Consider the following 18,772-nt stretch of genomic DNA (forward strand, 5'->3'; position numbering starts at 1 on the left):
CAATCTTTTTTAAAAAATGAATAATCTCAACATTGCTCATTGGATCTACTAATTAACATTTATCTTTTTCTTTTCTTACTCATCATAAACTCATCTACCAAGATGTTTATTGAAAGATTAACTACTCTACCATAAATTGTATATATGATCAAACAATCTGACCCAACAATCTAACCACCTTTTTCAATAAAAGCAGTCTGTAAGGACCTTGAAATGCATAACATGACCTGTTAAAACTACAATAAAGCCATATATTTTGAAAGGACTAGACCAGAATGGATTCTGACAATCCTAGCATTAAGAAGGGGGAATATCAAGTTAAAAGTTATTGTAATAATTGTACAGGTCCTGAGCACCTGCAGCGCCCATTGTCTTCACTAGGCATTTCAGGTGCTTCCTGCTCTCTTGCCACCTCATAAATTCCCACCCTGAAATAGGAAGTGAAAGTTCTTCCCTGATGGTTTGTCTATATGCTCAGGTGGCGTTGCAGTTTGTGTGGCATGCTTTGGGCTTGCGAAAGACCTTTTTCTTTGTTACAAACCAGCAAGCTCAGTGGGAACCATCACAGGAGTAGTATGTTACTAGGGACAGAGCTTACACGAGAGTAAGGTAGGCCAGGATAGGTTGGAAGCATCCAAACTGCATCTGCAGGAAACAAGCTTTAACACTGAGTACAAATTAATGGTGAAATCTGTCTCTTCACTTGAAGAAGGGACAAGAGGGAGGAATTTCAGGCTGGACCAAAGTGTATTTCAGTGCTAATGGCCAGTCTGTTTATATAAGGCTACAGAGTGAAGGAAAGGGGAAGACTAGGTAAGTTTTACAGATGGATAAAGAAGAGGGAATGGTTTCAGTTAAATAAGTTAATGTAAGCCAAAAATTAGCTTTGAAGAGTTGTCTTTCTTTGTCAGCTTTAAGTGGCTACACCATTACCACAGGTTATTAAAATGAATACACTTAAAAAAAATTCTTATGTCTTTATTTACTTTATTTTCACTCTCAAAACTGGAAGAAATTTAAAGACTAAAATTTGTTTCTCGTCAATTTGGTTTTAACTTCACTTCATAGTTCTCATGAATAAGCACAACGTTTCAATGAATACATTTTAAATTAACGTTTCCATTGCAGCATGTATTTATTTAGTTTTCTTCAATGGAAACATATTGGTTCTATTTTGTAACAGATGCTTTAACAAAATCTAGATTATGGATCAAATTTCACCTGACAACATTCCTCTAACAGACTTCTCTCCTGACAAAAGTAAAATCTTCCACCAGAATGGATGTAATAATGGGAATTACCAGGCTTTCAGAACATATTATCTTGCTACCTGCAGTCTCTCCCAATATATCTATTGGTATCCCACCCCTCCTTCATTTAATATCCATGTAGTCACACAGATCCTATGGCAGAATTAAAAATGAGAGTTAAAATCTGCAGCTTACATGAGAGATTGATTCATTCTTTCTACCGATAGGTACTTGGAAAAGCTTATTGGTCTTGAAATTGTGATGACGGAGTGTTAATAGCTGTGGGAGGCTGAGAGATACTAGACCATATTCTGATTACAATCTTACTTCCCCACCCTCCCAAACACTTCAAACCTAACCTGAATTGTCATCTAATATATTACTTATGAACTGATAGTATTCAAGATTAGGGCTCTAAACCATTTCCCAGCTAGGAATCAAAGCTTTCATATGACATTTGCTACTAGCTGCAGCTGTTTTCAAGATAATGACCTCTAAAAACATATTGGAATTAGAGTGAGGGGATGAGCAAAATTGATCAGAACATGATTTTAAGATCCTTTGTTTCACAACCTATTAGAGAGACAGCAAACATAGCAAATAAAACAGGATCCCAAGCTTTTCAGCGTTATAAAGTATTTGTTTATAGACAAAAATAGTTTATCTGGAAAACTATTACATATTTTGCTCTAAAACTAAAGGTGAATCTTCATCTTGGCAGAGTGCATGTTGGTGTCCCCTACACAGTCTTCCTACTCCACTCCATATGTATACATTACAACTCCCTGTGTGCCTCTTAGACTCTCACTGATATACTTATATATATATCCCCTTATAATTTAAACCACTGAGTCTGAATGTGACTTGGAGGACTATGTTGGTGTAACTCACATGCCTAAGGGCCAAAAGAAAGGAATATAACAAGAAAAAAAAACTAAGAGAAGAGAGTAAGAAGGTGTAACTTAAAAGTAGGCTACCATTATTTAATGTATGTCTCCTTCAGCTCCTCATTGTGTAATTTATATCAGTTTGGCCTCTCCTATCCATCAGTGAGTCTAAGTAGTTATAAGAGAGTCAGAGTTGAAATAAATACAAACTTGCACCACCTTAAACATACTTCTGCATTTGGCCTTAGACTTATTCCTCCAAGGGACCATTTATGTGTTTTTTACACTAATAATCCAAGACAATATAGTAAACCCAGGAGATCAGACCAGAGTAGTTTTCATTCCCTGTAGATGCTGTTTTAAAGTTTTGTTGTATTTGTCATAATTAAACTCCGTTCCCAATTCACCAGTTTAAGAATAAGCAGCCCAGTCATGAAGCAACCAATATACAGTTCTGTAACATGAAAACTTAAGCTCTTCTGAAAGCAGCCAAAGTATGATGTCAAGAACTTAATTCTTCTTACCATGAAGATAATCTAAACAATGCTTTAGCTAAAGATACCTGCAGAAATCAGAGTAAAAACATTTGCAAGTTATACAGTGATTTAAGTACGTAACTGCACAGACACACATCTATATATATATAATCATCACCACTACATAATGGGTTTTTTGAAAAAAAGGTGACAGATTCAGAGAGATTAACAGTTTTCTATTAACATCCTAGAGAACTGACAAACAACACAAAAGGACAGAGATTAGAAAGATGAGAGAGAAATACAATGAGATTCTGGAGAAATAAAAGCTAATACTGTTCAGGTGAGATATTTTAAAAACAAAAACACAGAGTGGGAAGGTGATATCCGAAAAGCAGTAATGCTATGAGAAAGATAGCAATAGCAGGTAGCAACATTAACAAATTCGTAATGCCATATGTCAGCAAAAAATGACAATGTGATTTGGGCCTCTGCATTCAGAAGTATCATATCCCATGTGATGTGCTCTCTCTCTCTCTCTATGCCACTGATGAAATAACACTTAGAATACATAGTACAACACTGCTTAATCAATACCTGGTTAAAAAAATTTTCAGGTCTTAGTGTGGGTCTTCAGCCAGTGCCTCCTTTGTCCAATGTGGCCTGGCAGCCCCATACCCAGACACATCATCTTCAGCTGCCTTTCAGGAAATCTGCTAGCAAGTGTCTTCTGACCACTTTTTTGGGTCACTAAAGCTTACCCAGCCACTTATGTTCAGTGGTAGGTGAATAAGGGAACAACAGAAGTTTCAACTACAGACTGGTGTTCCCCCTTGTGGTTGGGCATGGCATAGTAGTCCTTTTCACTCTGTCACCCCCTGTTGGCAGCTATTCAGGCCATTCAGTGGTATGTTCCCTCTTGTGACTCAGCCCTCTGGTTGGGACAAGAGAGCCTCACTTCATCCGTGGTAACAAGAAGTCCAAACAAAAATCTGAAGTCTTAGGGCGTGTCTACACTGTGATGTAACCAAGGGTTAGAATAACTCAAGTTACCAGATACTGGGTTTGTTAACCTAGGGATTGAGCATCTACACTCATCTACACCCTGTTAGGAACTGTTGAATTCTGGGTCCCAACCTGGGGCTCTGGAGCCAACAGTGCATTATGCAGACCAGAGTCCAACCACCCATATCTCAGACTTCCTAACACCCTCCCAAAATGTGGCCGTTCCAATCCTTTGTTCATGGTTCAGTGTGGGAAAACTTGACTGTCCACAAAACTTCACTGTCCAGAAGACAGTCAGCCCATAGGATTGTGGGATACTTTTGGTGGACTCCCAGAGCACAAGTTCAGTGGGGCTGCATCTGCACTTCAAAGCAATAGGGCTTTAACCCTGGGTCCCAGCTTGGCTCAGACCCTCCATCCTCAGAGTCCTGAGACCCTGGGTCCAAGGCCTAAGTTAGCACAATTTGTGTGTAGATAAAAGGGTACCACGCTTAAGCCTCAGATTGAACCCTAGGTTTATAGTGCAGTGTAGACCTACCCTCAATGACCATAATTTGAGACTTATACTGCCACTCCTGTAAAGGTTAGTAGGGAAATCCAGGCCTAACTCTGGGTTCTAGCCCAGGGCCCTTGTGATAAACTGCTACGGTCTATTTCTTTTGATCCTTCACTAGTTCCCTGAGCTGCTTCCCACCTTTTTCTGTTGCAGATCTGAACTCTCCAGTCCTCGCTCCCTGAAGTTTCATCTCTGGGTATGTCTACAGAGCAGTTAGACACCCATGACTGGTCCATGCCAGTTGACTTGGGCTTGCAGGGCTCAGACAGTGGGGCTATTTAATTGCAGTGTAGACTTCTGGGCTTGGGCTGCAGCCCGAGCTCTGAGACCCTCCCACCTTGCAAGGTCCTAGAGAATAGGCTCCAGCGGGAGCCCAGAAGTCTACACTGCAATTAAACAGCCCTGTAGCCTGAGTTCCAGGAGCCCAAGCCAGCTGGGGCAGCCAACCACGGGTGTCTAACTGCAGCATAGACATAACCTCTTTGTGCAGCTTTTCCCAATTTGTTACTGAGGAGCTCTCACAGGTCGCTATTGGCCTCTCCGGCAGCTGCCTGGAACCCCTTTCATCCATGCTGCTCTCTTCCCTGAGGGCCAGGCTCAGGGTATAAACTCCCTATTGCAGCTCGTCTCTCAGTCCATCCTGCAGGAAGCACCCAGTCTGGTCCTCCTTAGCTGAGTCTAATCCTTAATTACCGGTCTTCCCTCCAAGCGTCACAGAATGGGTTGCTCCACTTCTCCCAGTTACTGTCAGTATGGAGCTTATATACCCCATCACAAGGATCATCAGCACTACACTCTGGTACCTGGAGCATAACTGCACTACTGGGGCTGTCCACAGACAATCTTTGAATACTACTTGTTCTGCAAGACAGTCACCTCACTCAATGCACAGGATCAACAGTCGGTGAAGCAGAGAGCTGCAAGAAGAGGAAGGACTACTGGACTCAGATAAGCTGAGCTCAGTTCTTGGCTCTGCATAGGCTTCCTACATAGCTTTAGGCAAGACCACATCATCCTAATGCATAAAACTCAGGGGGCTGAATTGTGATTACGCAGACAACTTTAATCCCAGCATTTCCTGACTTTTCGGTACATGACTTTGCAACTTCAACATTCTTTTCTAATAAGTGTGTAACAATACATAATGTTATAAAGCTTTAAGTTAATGACACTCTGGGGCAGATTCTGACTTTCTCTACATAGATATAAACTGAGTTGCTCGTGTAATTGAATTCAGACTGAGGCACACACAAACATAGGCCCCATTCCGTCAGACACACTCACGGTTAACTTGAAGCATTCTCATGCTTCAAGTTAAACGTGTACTTTGTAAGTCTCAAGAGGATACATAAGTGTTATCAGGATCAGAGTCACATCCAATGAGAAATGGGCATGACTCCGTTTCTCACATTCAGCTAAATCCAGATTATGAGTTTCTCTGCTGCAGCTCAAAAGCACAGTACTGAACTTGCACCCAGAGGAAGGTGGGGCTAAGTGGCTTTAAGCCATATTTTTGCCTTTCTGGTATGGGCTGCTCTGGGGACTTAAACAGCCTTGGGAGCCTGTCTAGGTTACAACAGCTTCCCTGGGCTGCCCCACAAACCTCAGGGCTGCCTGGAATCTCTACAGTGAATTGGACATTCCTCCCATCTCCAGAATACCTCCCTATTTCAGGACTTGTAAACAGACCCTCAGAAGACAGTCTTAGGTGTCTCACTAGGTAATCATCCCCCTGGACGGAACTGCGATTTTTAGGACTCCTCCTAGCCCCAGCACAAAGGGGCTGGTTCAGAGAGGAGGATCTCACCCTAAATCAGAATTTAGCTCCTAATTTCCCTGTTTGAGCTGATCTCTTAATATATTCAGAACATAAAGCTTGCATAGTTATATGCCAATAAAGCACTGGAAGCCTAAAGGTGGTAAAAAGTACAAGTAATTAAAGCAAATGTTTATTGGGTCCACCACACCTATATTCTTTACGATTCCCTTTGCTTTATTTTAAAAAGCTGAAGTGAAAATAACTATGTCCCTATTTATCATGTATGGTCCTATTATTTCAGTTTACAGGTAATTTATATTTTTGGTTTTGGAATATGTAGTCTCAGAGGAAAAAGAGGTAGTCTGTATTTTAGCCTGGAAGACAGAAAAATAGGCTAGGTTATTTTTAAAGATTTATGAACTACAATATAATATAACTATTTTTAATCCAGAGAGAGGTTTTGAAGTTAAGATTATGACCTCTAGGACACTACAATCCTAAGCCTCTCCTCTTCACTGGGGAGATGGCGGATCAGCGTTTCATGTTCCAACTCACACATATGGTATTAACTCTAAGAAGTTTTTGTTTTCAAGCACCTAGTCTGTGCCAATTTACTTAAAAGCTAAATCCAGGGTTGGGAGAGGGGCTGCATATTTTTCAGACCAAACCAATTTAAATCAAAAAGTGCCAACATTATGAGGTTAATGTCATGTTTTTCTACAGTAAGCAATTTCTATCACTACTTAAACGAGACAGACAAAAATGCTTCAAAGATTAATTTTCAAGTACTGAGCGGAGGCCTTTGGGTATTGAATGCATATATTCAAGTGGGAGCAGCAGCAACCACTGCAGTTGAGGGAGCATAAGCCCCCTGATTCTAATCTCCTCTTTTCAGACAATTGTAACTATCAGAACTTTTATTTCTCAGGTCTCTGGGGGAACTTTTTTTTTTTTATTATTATTATTAAAGTTTCAGCAAAAACAGTGGAACTATTTTGGAATATGGGAAGAGTGAAATAAATTAGCTTGTGGCAGGGGGTGGGGAGAGTTGAGACAGAGATCTACTGCCAAAGCGTCTGGAGGTATAAAAGCAGAAATGTAGTATGGAAATGTGTCTCACTGAGGACTCATGACACTGAGTTAAATTATTTATTTGACTGAATTAGAAGCCTTTTGAAAAACTACACCTTGCACATGGATTCTGCAATTAATATAATTTTTAGTACATTTGGGGTCAGATTCTCTTGAGCTCATCAACCCATTTTTCCACAGACAAACCAAAACCAAGTCCTTTCCACCTATCACATACACCGATCTCAAATACGGGAGATAGTTAATATTTCCTCATCAGTCAAGTGAGTCACTGTGTAGCTAATCTGTAGATTAGTTCCTTGCATTTATATTATGAGTGAGTGAGTGAGAGATCATCATTGCCACAAACCACAGAATTTGCTCGGTCTCTGACAGATTCCCTCTGAAGTACAAAATAGCATTGGCTTTCTGTGCTATCATGCAACATTGCAATCTCAATTTGCTATTTATTATATCTCTCAGGTGCTAAAAAAAACCAACTTGCTTTCAGTGAAACTAAAAATGAGAACTTAGTAGAAACTGTAGCAATTTTGAACAACCCTTTTCAGAGCTATGAAGATTTGGCCAGGGGGAGGCACACCAGTGGCATCTATATTTCACTGTCTGCCACTGCATCTTATTAACATACATATTACATGCACACAATGAACTCACTTGCTGAGAAAATGGTTTAGAACTCCCCTGAGGCTTCCCCTCCCCCGACCCCCCCAAACTTGAATTCCATGTTCAGTGAGTGGACTCTGACAAACTGTCTAGAAGAGCAGGATTTAGATTTAACTGTGAGGATCAAGGGTACAGTATCTCCTTTATCAACACTGAATGTATTTGATAACTGAACAATTTGATTTGAACTGAGGATTTCTAACTTCATGTACCATATGTCAGCCCCACAGAGATCTATCATTACGCTATACGCAGTATTAACATACACATAGCTCCACTTGCAAATTAATTTTTAAATAATCTATCCATTAAAAAATTTACACAGGCAAAGATCAGACCCAAAGGAAAACACTGCATCTACTTGTGATGCAGGAAAGATTCCTACTGATTCGCATCAGAATTTTTCCAACGACTGGCCTCTGAACTTGCTCTTTCTCTACCTAAAATGATAACAGACTCTGAGGACTTGGAAAATAGAGAGAGATGTTTGAGCTTGTTTTGACACAATATAGTAAATATATTTCCCCTGATTCAACATGGTCCCTGGGTCTCTCTGTGTAGAAAAACAAGCTATAAAGCTTTACAATATCACATAAAATCCTGTGTAAAATATGAAGAGGTTTAACACGAAAGAAAATCATCATCAATATCTCCCTTTCCAACACATTAACAATATATGTGGTGTAGTCACTTGCTAGTGATTGGGTACAATAAGTCATTAAGATAATTGCAGCTAATTAGACCCTATTAAAACACAGTAAAGATTGTATTGCATTTATTTTCAAACAGGACTATAAAAGACATAAATTGGGTTTATAAAACAGTTTTGAAAGCAATGAGAAAACACACTAATATATTTTCATTGGTTTTGTAAACAGTAAACTATTATGATTCCTTTCATACGAAAAATCTGAATATAAAAACTGTCCTGCTGGGAGCAGGTTTTCTAAGTTTTTGTTTCTTTTTTTAAAATTAAATATTTAAGTAGCGATATAGGGTCTGAAAGATATAAAGAAATATTGGCAGCACATCTTGTCATGATATGTTGGTTATAACAAAGAACTGGAGCTAGGAGGTCCTTCTTAGTTCAAACCTTAAAGCTCAGCATTGTTTCAGTGAACACACTTCTTGACCTTCTTTGGCTAATCAATTTTGCTCTAAATAGTATGAAAGCTCTGGCCACAAGATGCTGCTGCTACTAAGTTGACGTTGCTTGGATAAACAGAGTATACAAAGATCCTTCACTGGAAGGCAGTTATAACTTTTATAAACTCTTAATTACCATAACAATGTATCCCTAGGCTTATTAGCAGCGCCTTTAAAGCATATTAAATCACAAGCCAATCAAATACCATAGTTGCTTGACCAGTGGCACAGCTGCATTTCACTTACATATTGAAAGACAATCATGGCAACAGAATGAGCGTCCAGGACCAAAAAGGGTGTCGGCTGCCAAGTTACTCTTCATCTACTGTTAGATATATAGCCCTTGGCCACATTCACATACTGGGAATGCTTTCAATTCAGTCTTGTGACCAGTCTGCATTAAGAAAATTTTGAAATATAACAAACTGAATAATCTTGCAATGACGGTGCTACATGTGTTCAGTTAATATCATTGTGACAGGGTGGTACCAGGCCTTTTGCGGTCCCCCACTGCTGGAGGTCTTGCAGTTCTACCATACCTTGCACCGGGAAAAGAGTAGCAAAGGTGAGGCCTCCAGACTTGCCTAGAAAGGCTGCAGGAAAGAAGCCAATCAGAGCCTAGCAGGCTCAGTTAAAAGGAGCTACAGGGCCTGAGTAAGCCAGTTCCTGGCTGGGACCAGAAGGGCTCTCCGCTTCAGCTACAGGAACCTGAGCAATAACCAGAAGTTGAGCTCTGGCTGCATTTTGCTTTCTGCACGGAGAGCGTGGATCTAATGTACTAGGTGACAGGGAAGAGATCCAGTGGGAAGCAACCCAGGGAAAACAGTAGCAGCTAATTGATGGAGTTGAAGGGAGCAGTGCATGACTGCTGTTTGTAGGGTCCCTGGGTTGGGACTCAGAGTAGTGGGTGGGCCCGGGTCCCCCCACCGGCCACTAGGGAAGTGGTCTAAGCCCCAAGAAGGGGATAAGATTCTATACTAAAAGCCCAAGAAAGGGGCTGGAATTTAAACAGACCCAGAGATGGGTCTGAAGACCCAGGAGAGGACCACCCATTTGTTGGATTTTGTTACCCTGGAGGGGGACTGAACTGAAGAGATGACCTGGCTGGAGAGCTGGAGCAGTCAGAACCAGTGAAGAACAGAGTCTCAAGGGAGAAAGCTCTGTGGACACGGACTGAAGGAAGAAAGCTCTATAACAGGGCAGGGACAGACCCCCAGAAGGGTCTGAGAACTGAGCCCAGAGATAGGGCTAAAGACTACAATGGGCACAGTGATTGGCCCTGTTTGGACCTTTGTTACCCCAGAAGGGGTTCATCCACTGTTGACTGGGTGACTTAGCCGGAGGACTGAGCCACAACCTACAGGAGGCACCAGGAGAAATAGAAAATTGCAGCACCACACCCAGCCGCCAGGAGGCACACATGAGAGGTTACTGCATGCCAACACAGCCATGTTGACAACAGTTTCTTTATGGCATGCTCACGCTATGAATTGAAAAATCATGTGAAATGATTAAAACAAGTATTTTTGAATCAACCAAGATTAAAGACTAGTGAATATAAATTAATTTTAGACAAATGGGAGGTTTTTTGCTCCATTGCAGTAGCTTGCATAGTATGCGTGTGTGCAAAAATTAAATTTTCCTGTAGACCAGTTTGGAAGTACTGTACTGCAGCTCCACCACTGCAAATCTGTGTAATTAACCTTTTTATTCTAATTCTATAGGTGATCTCAAAGCAAATATGCACAGATTTGAATCTACTATTTTATGGTCTTACCTTACACTGGTCCCCCACAAACGTTCATCTTTTAAATACAGAAAATTATTATGCCTACATAGTAGTGGCACACTTTTAAATCTCCACAGATAACTTTGATTAAACAAATCCAGAGGCTGATTTACTCCCACTGCGGCTAATGCAAGTGTCACTACGAACTACTTATTTCACAGCAGGATTTGCCTTAGAGACCACATTAACATTATTACTCCAGATTGATCTACATTGTTGTTTTGGATTGATCAAAAAGATAATGCTATATATGGCATTTCCTAAAGGACACTGCCTAATGTACTAAATATAAACACTGAGCAGGGAAATTTATCCTCAATATTACCGCTTTATTAACAATATGAAAATATATTAGCAGCAGCTCTACATTTCTAGCAGTATATTTAATTTGAATAAGCATGTCTTTTTGCTTTCAAGCGTTTATATCAAAATGAGTCACTGAAATGAAATCTACAAATACAATACGGTCTGCTAGTAAAATATAAAATATATATAAAAATAAATCACATGAAAAGAATTGAGTACTTAGTTAAAATACAGAATTTACAATGAAAGCTAGCCTGTAAGATTTCATTTGCCACTGAATGGCTTGTCTTATGTTAGAAACCACAAAATATTCTTTTTTTCTGGGTTTCTATATTTACTATTAGAACTTAAAAGATTTGGTCATTAAAAAAATATTAGCAACAATATAGGACCATCCTAAGGGCTTCCCACTCCCACAGAGTGCTAAGTGCCCATAATATCGATAGCATTTTGTCAGTGTGACTTCAGTGGGATTCAAGGGCATTAAATGCCTTGTAGAGTCAGGCCCTAATATTTTAAATGTGTTGTAATAGTCCCGCCTCCGCGCCCCCCCCCCCATGATAAATTCTACAAGCAGATAACAGCCCTTGAGGCTGTTATGCACCCTCGGCTCTGGATACAAACTGACAACACAAACTCACATCTCAGTCTATTTTCTACCAGAAGAGCCAGCAGGGACTATTAATCAAATGAGACACAAAACAAGAGTTTGCATATCTTTTAAACAGATACTGTTCATCTGTTATTTAGAGTATGAAATACATCAATATACTAATCAGTGTTTCAAGACCAGTTGTGCAATACTTAGAGGGAACTTTTCTTTGTAAAGGGATAAACATATGAAGTATAGAAGTTAACTATCAGCCTGAGATAGGCATTAATGAAACAGTCTGCGTGTTTTTAAAATCTCTAAATAAGTGTTTGTTAAGTAACAACAGATGACACAAACCTAAATGTGAATTCAGTAGCTAACTTGGTTGGAATTTTATGGAGTGTGGGAAGCCTTGTGTGGGCTTCTGCAGCATAGTACAATCACCATCTGGCTTCTAACTTCTACTCTAAGGCCTGGTCTACACTGGGGGGGTGGGAGGGGGAATATGATCTAAGATACACAACTTCAGCTACGAGAATATCTTAGATCAACTTAGAATCACTTACTTCGCGTCCTCGCGGCTCGGGATCGACGACCACTGCTCCCCCATCGACTCCGCTTCCTCCTCTCACCGTGGTGGAGTTCCAGAGTCGACGGCAGAGTGATTGGTGATCGATTTATCGTGTCTACACTAGACGCGATAAATGGATCCCCGATAGATCAATCACTACCCGCCGATCCAGACATGGCCTAAGTATAGTGACTGTTAAATTAGCCTGGTAAGTAGAAAATGATTTCAGCCCTACCTTAATTTAGGCTGTTCTGCTATGCTGTGTGGCTTTCTGTAATGTGTTCTTAACCAACGTCTCCAGAATACAAGTATGTTCACCTTAATTTGTTCAACATTACTACTACTTGAGGAGGAAACTTTCCATTACTTCATGTGAAATCACTTGGATGCAATATTTTACCTGCATGTTATGTATTTCATATGGTGCTCTCTGACCCTGATGTTCTCAAACACTCTAGTAGTTGCAATATTCTGACCATACAAAAAAGAAGACTCCAGTCTGAACTACAAATCTTGGTATCTCTCATCCGGAAATGTTATTTTTCACTTCTCATTATGTGAAGAAAGAGTTAGCAGTCACTGTCTTATTGGAGATAAACAAACTTGGAAAAACATGAAGTAATAATACAATAGATAATGAAGTAGATTTCAAAAGTTTTCATTATTTTCTATATAGTTTATCACACCCTTCTATTTACCAGCTACAAATCTGATAACAAAGCATGCTCTCTTTCAAATGTCAAATTATCTCCAGGACATGATTTTTTCAAAGTTCCCTCTTTAGCAAAGCAATATTCATCATAATGTTCTGAATGCTAAATCTTCTAAAACATTGACTTTTCACTTTAGGCCCAATCCCACACCATGCGGTACACAGGCAGAATGCTGTGCCCCTACAGAGCACTGTTGACTTCAACGGGACTACTCTCAGTTAAAGATGTCTGTCTTTTCAGGATCAGGGCTGTGATTGGCTGTACTCCTCACGCTGGCTCTGAAAGAGCTGAATTAGGCCAGGTGGGCTCAATCAGCCAATTAAGCTGCAAATGGGAGATTTAGGCTGTATGAAGGACACTATTTAGGAAAGATGCTCACCTGTGAAGGAACAGGCAACACTTCTGTAGAGCCAGGAGGTTGGCAACAGTTGCAGACATCCTAGAGGAAACTTGTAGTCTCTCTCCCTGAGATAAGGGAAAAGGAAGGGGAGATAGGAACCTAGGAGGAAAGGGTTACCTAGTAGGCCTTAGAGAGAGGGATGGAGAATGAAAAGCTTGGAAAAGCACAACAGGAACTAGTAAAGGGGCAAGAGCAGTAAGGAGGATATAGCCATAGTCCTTAACTGCTCACCGTTGGGCCCTGGCCTGGAATCCAGCGTAGAGGGCAGGCCTTGGTTCCTCTACCATCCATTGCCGAGTGGTACTGCTAAGGGCAGTGAACAGGAAGATTTGCCTGAGTCACTGCAGGTGTGACTTAAGCAGGAAAGTGGGTGTGAGAACGGCCTGACACTGCCAGCGCAGAAGGATTTTGAGAGACTCCCCCGGAAGGGGAAATCAAAGTGTGACCTGACTAGAGGGCTGAGTCCCGAAGCAGCCATCCTGTGACTCTGTGAGCAGGAGGAGAGCAGCAAAAGTGGAAGAGGAGAAAAGGGGTGCTGAACCAGAAGTAGGCATCGAAGAGCACCCTGTAACAGGGTATTAGATTGTGAGATCCTTGGGGCAAGTAACATGTCTAGAACAGTCTGGGGTGCCGTTGAACCAAAGAATAATAGCAACATCCAGGTTGAAAAATATGGTACTGAACACTGCAAAAATGTATTTAGGACTATCACTCAGCCAAGTACTTAAGGGAGCAAAGCGACAAAGAAATTATTAAGAACATGTGAATTATTAATAACTTAATATAGTTAGTATTTAAAAAACACCAAAAGCCATGGTAATACTGCCAAGGCAAGTTATAATCCATATAGTAATATCTTCCAAACAAATTGCTGATGCATAAAGATAATATCATCACTGTGTAACTGGATGACTGACTTTAGGACTCCTGTTTGGTATAGTTCCTGACACAAAAGATAGATAGGAAATAGTTTCCAACATCAAATTGTCATACTGTTGTTTAAAAGCTGACATAAATTGACTTAATATGCAGTGGCTCTCTGGCTTCTGTCTCCATGAAAAAACAGTCTTGAACAGTTAACAATTCTCAAATGGATGTTTTACAATTGATAAGTAACAAATTAACCTTTAACAAATAGCTTCTCAAAGAACAAGGGTAAATGACACTTGGTCAAAACACATTTTAATGAAAATCTAAGAGAACCCAAGAAAATCTAATTTTGCCCTTCTGCACATATGTTGTATACGCTTGTTTTCTTGCTGATCTGTCCGTTTGTCACTGGGTGCACATTTTCCACATGACATGTTGCTATTTGAGCAAGGAAAAAAATACAGTTGCATAACTCTCATTTTGTGACATTTCAATTTCTGGACAGTTTGCTATTGCAACAATAGGTTATTAAGTGGAACACTTACTTTTCTGTCTACATTGCTACAGGTGTTATAGTAAGTATGTGATTTTTAACCACTCCTAAAATGAAAAACTATACGTCTCAAGCAGGACTTCCTTCCACAAAAACTACCAGGTTTGAATTAAAACCCATCAATTGTTGTAAAATTGACAAGGAACGGTCATGCATTTCTCCTCAAACAAACAAAGCCCTTTCCTTTTCAGTAGTGTTTGTTTCTTGGACTTTCATATTGAATTGTTCTCATTAAAATATATGAAAGGAATTATGCATCCAGTGCTGAGTAAGTTTTATGTCTCATCCCTCCCATGTATTTTAATGAGAAAATAATAAATATCAAAATTAAACATGAGCAAACCAATTAAGGAAATGTAAAACTCCTCCCAAACTTTACCCATTCCCAGCCCCACGCTGTGATGAATTAACAGCTCAACCAAGTACCTCAACTAGGTACTAAGCACATTCCTATTTAAGCCACTGTGGCTTGCAGGTGCTGTGAGGAAGGCAAAGAACTTCCCCGTCCTCTGCCAGTTGGCCCATGGGAGTAAAAATTCCTTCCTGACTCATGGTTCAGGTGAGTAAGGTGGGCTGCTGGAACAGAGTTGAAAGAGGCTCCACATGGCCCCTGCCCTAAGTTAAATCCTGCGAGCTGGGGAATGCTGGCCCGTGGGTTCCAGAGATTTCCAGGGGCTGCGGAGCTACCTGGTGTCCCTCAGCAAGTGTCTCCCTCCCTTGTTGCTAGGGCTGTCCCTTTCACGGCCAGCCCTATCATCAAGTTCCCCTACCTGTTGAGAGGTGTGGGTAGCATTTAGCGAAACCTCAGCATGAGCGCTGGTAGTAATGTTATAAAAAATCATCTTACTTCAATGGGGATGGGGCAGAGAAAGGGTTGGAAAGAGGTTAAGGGCTTTATAGTGGCATTATATAAAGAAAAGTTGACCTAAAACATATAGTCTTGCCACTGCTTTTAATTCTGGAACAATTAACTTAAGTTGACCATTTTGAAGTGTTAACTGATTGCTTCTGGACAGGTAACATCTGTAACTGACTCTCTTTTTATACAAACCTTCCCAGTATTTTTGTCCAAATACAACCCCACACAATTATGCCCCTATGGGTATTACTCAGCACTTTCCCCACAGTGGCATTCACACCTTTCATAATTCATGAATTACAGGTGGCAAAATCTGTCTGTAAACCTTAACAAAGGTTTCTATTTTATAGTTATCTCCGTCACTTAAATAATTACTAAGTTGGCATGTGCGTTGTTTTGCGTTTTTGTTTTGTTTCTTGTTTTAATTAGGTAATTCCATTTTAGCAGAGACTATCACAAAGCAACAAAATTTTCATTTTTGTCTAACGTACCCCAGCAGGACCATGGAAACCCTATGTCAAGTCTTAATAACTGCAATGTTAATTAGATTTTACAGGAAAACAGCCGATAGCAAAATCAAAGAGAAGATCTGAATATGTTTCGATAAAGCACGTTCCTTGCACTGGACTGTGTGCATAACTGAGAACCTGAGGTGTCATGAGAAGATCCTCATGGTGCTTTCTTGAAATTTACATATAAGCACATCTCTTAATAATACACATCTCTGTAAGATCACAGATCGATAATATTTTCTGCATTTTTACATTTTATAGGATCTTAAATAATATTGACTCTTATCATAACACACCATTAATACCCTGATGTTTATTTTTCCAAGTTTGGCTCAACCTCTATGCAACGAGGTCAATCAAATAACCTTCTTACTATTTAAATAGAACAGGCATTTTAACAATCCCACATTCAAACTGCAAAAACATTCCAGCATTGAACACTGCATTCCACTGAAAGCTAAAGTGTGACAGATGCCTTCACAGTAATTGCCAATCAGCCTCTACACAGCAGCTGAAAACACAATACATCACTTTGATCTCCTCAGCTCTCAATGTATTCACAATCAAGAAATCTGCGTGACGAATATGAAATCTGCATCATTTCCAAAAACTGTCTCCATGGAACTTAAATATGATAATGTACACTTTGTTCCTAGTCTATGTTATTTCAGATCCTTAGATTACCTATTATATATATAAAACAGTACACTACCCCTTGTAAAAAATGTAAGATAAAGCATGCATTGTGTTTGAAGAACACATTTATTTCCACTACGTAGTACAGCTGAAATAATTATTTTTAAACATCTAAATTGTTGCAAGGATGGGAGAGGAAGAGATGCTCACAAAACATGCTGAATGAAATCTACTGCTAATTTTCAATTATACTTTTGGGGTGGGAGAAAGCATGTGAAAAAGTTTGTCTGATTTTAAAAAATATACTGTGTGAAGACGTTGACTTACATTTGGCAGGCAGGTCATATCCACAAGTAATTTTAGCTTGTCCAGTCTCACAGCCACACAAATTGCGACATTCAGCAACTAGGCAGGGCCCAGCAGCTCTGTGTATACAGCCATCCACTACAAAAACAAAACAAATGGATTAAATGTTAACTAATATGTTATATTTATATGGGTATGTGAATACAAACAGATATTTACTGCAGATTTAATGTGTATAGTGTGAGTATGCATGCATACCCATGAGTATATGCATATGTATATTTATTACACATGTATACAGGTGTACAATAATATTTTGTACAATAAAATATTCTTGGCGAATAACACTTAATCAGTCAGCCAGCCATTGAGTGGGAAAGAAAATGCAGTAGAAAAAGCAAAGCATATTTCAAAATGTTATTTCCGCTATTTATAAAAAGAGTAACAGGAACATCTAGCCAAGGCTCCAGGCCACAAGTTACAAAACAAAAAGTTGATCACCCACAGACCATCATACTCCCCTCTACTGCACACATCTGATTTCTCTCATATTATATAGTCCAGGGATCGGCAACCTTTGGCACGTGGCTCATCAGGGAAATCCGCTGGCAGGCCGGGACAGTTGGTTTACCTGCAACGTCCACAGGTTTGGCTGATCGCAGCTCCCACTGGCTGCGGTTCACCGTTCCAGGCCAAGGGGGCTGCGGGAAGCGGTGCAGGCTGAGGGATGTGCTGGCCGCTGCTTCCCGCAGCCCCCTTTGGCGTGGAACGGCGAACCGTGGCCAGTGGGAGCCGCAATCGGCCGAACCTGCAGACGCTACAGGTAAACAAACTGTCTCGGCCCGCCAGCAGATTTCCCTGATGGGTCGTGTGCCAAAGGTTGCTGATCCCTGAGATAGACTATTCAATCTCACTGGACTACTCAGTACCTGCATAACATAAAATCCCAAGAAGTAATGTTCATCGATTTGAAAATTACAATAGTTATCTTGTTTTGACACTTTTTTACATTTGTGCAATACTCAAAAGTTAATTAAATCATAATTACAGAAGATTGCAATTGCAGCTAAGTATGCAAGAAAACTAGTACGGTTCATAGATCTCATTGCCCCCAAGAGTCAGCAATAAGAATCTCAGCAGTAGCAGAATAGTAAAAATACAGGCACAGCATTTTTGCCATCTCAACAAGCAATCAAAGAAATCACATTGTAATTAGCGAACGGAGTACAGGAAAGGACAGTACAAAATAAGGGAAACGTTAATTGAATCAAAGAAGTAGTTACCATGTGACATTAACTCAGCAGCAGTGTCAAACTCCCATCAAAAGAAAACTGCAGAGCCACCATTGCTGGTGAAATGTTTCCCATATAGGTTCAGATGTGATGTTAACACAAAAAATAAATAAATAAAAGTAGAATAAGCCAAAATATAGGTGTACACATATTTAGACACACACAAAGTAAAAATGTATTACATATGTACTCTACAGTTGTTTCATTCATATTTAACCAGTTAAAAGTTTAAGGGTCTCAGGGATAGCAGGTTTGGTGGCACTGTTCTATGCAATGATGAAGAGCAAGAGAGGGACAGGATTTCAAGAGCTTGCACAGGAGATGAATACATTCTAGTCTCTGTGCAGTTCTTGGAGCTTCCCGCATGGTGTCATATGGTGGCATGGCAGGGCTAGACTGGCTGGATATGTCACTGTGCAGAGCCACTGACTGTTCATTCTTCAACCCCTTGAAGCCAGGATACAAGAGCTTGGGGAACTCTTGAAACCCTGAATGGAAGATTTCTTCCTCCAGCACACTGCTAGGAGAGTGTGGACTTG

General features: G+C 40.2%; 1 protein-coding gene across 1 annotated transcript in view; it reads right to left on the reverse strand.

Annotated features, from left to right (window-relative positions):
• The window catches only part of MACROD2 (mono-ADP ribosylhydrolase 2), a 1,333,771-nt gene that overhangs the window by 864,170 nt on the left and 450,829 nt on the right, over window positions 1–18,772 (reverse strand). Inside the window, exon 5 of the mRNA XM_077812043.1 lies at window positions 16,963–17,079. Coding sequence (XP_077668169.1) covers window positions 16,963–17,079 — 117 coding nt within the window. The remainder of the gene's footprint in view (window positions 1–16,962; window positions 17,080–18,772) is intronic.

Source organism: Eretmochelys imbricata, chromosome 3, assembly GCF_965152235.1.
Source record: "Eretmochelys imbricata isolate rEreImb1 chromosome 3, rEreImb1.hap1, whole genome shotgun sequence".
NCBI lineage: Eukaryota > Metazoa > Chordata > Testudines > Cheloniidae > Eretmochelys > Eretmochelys imbricata.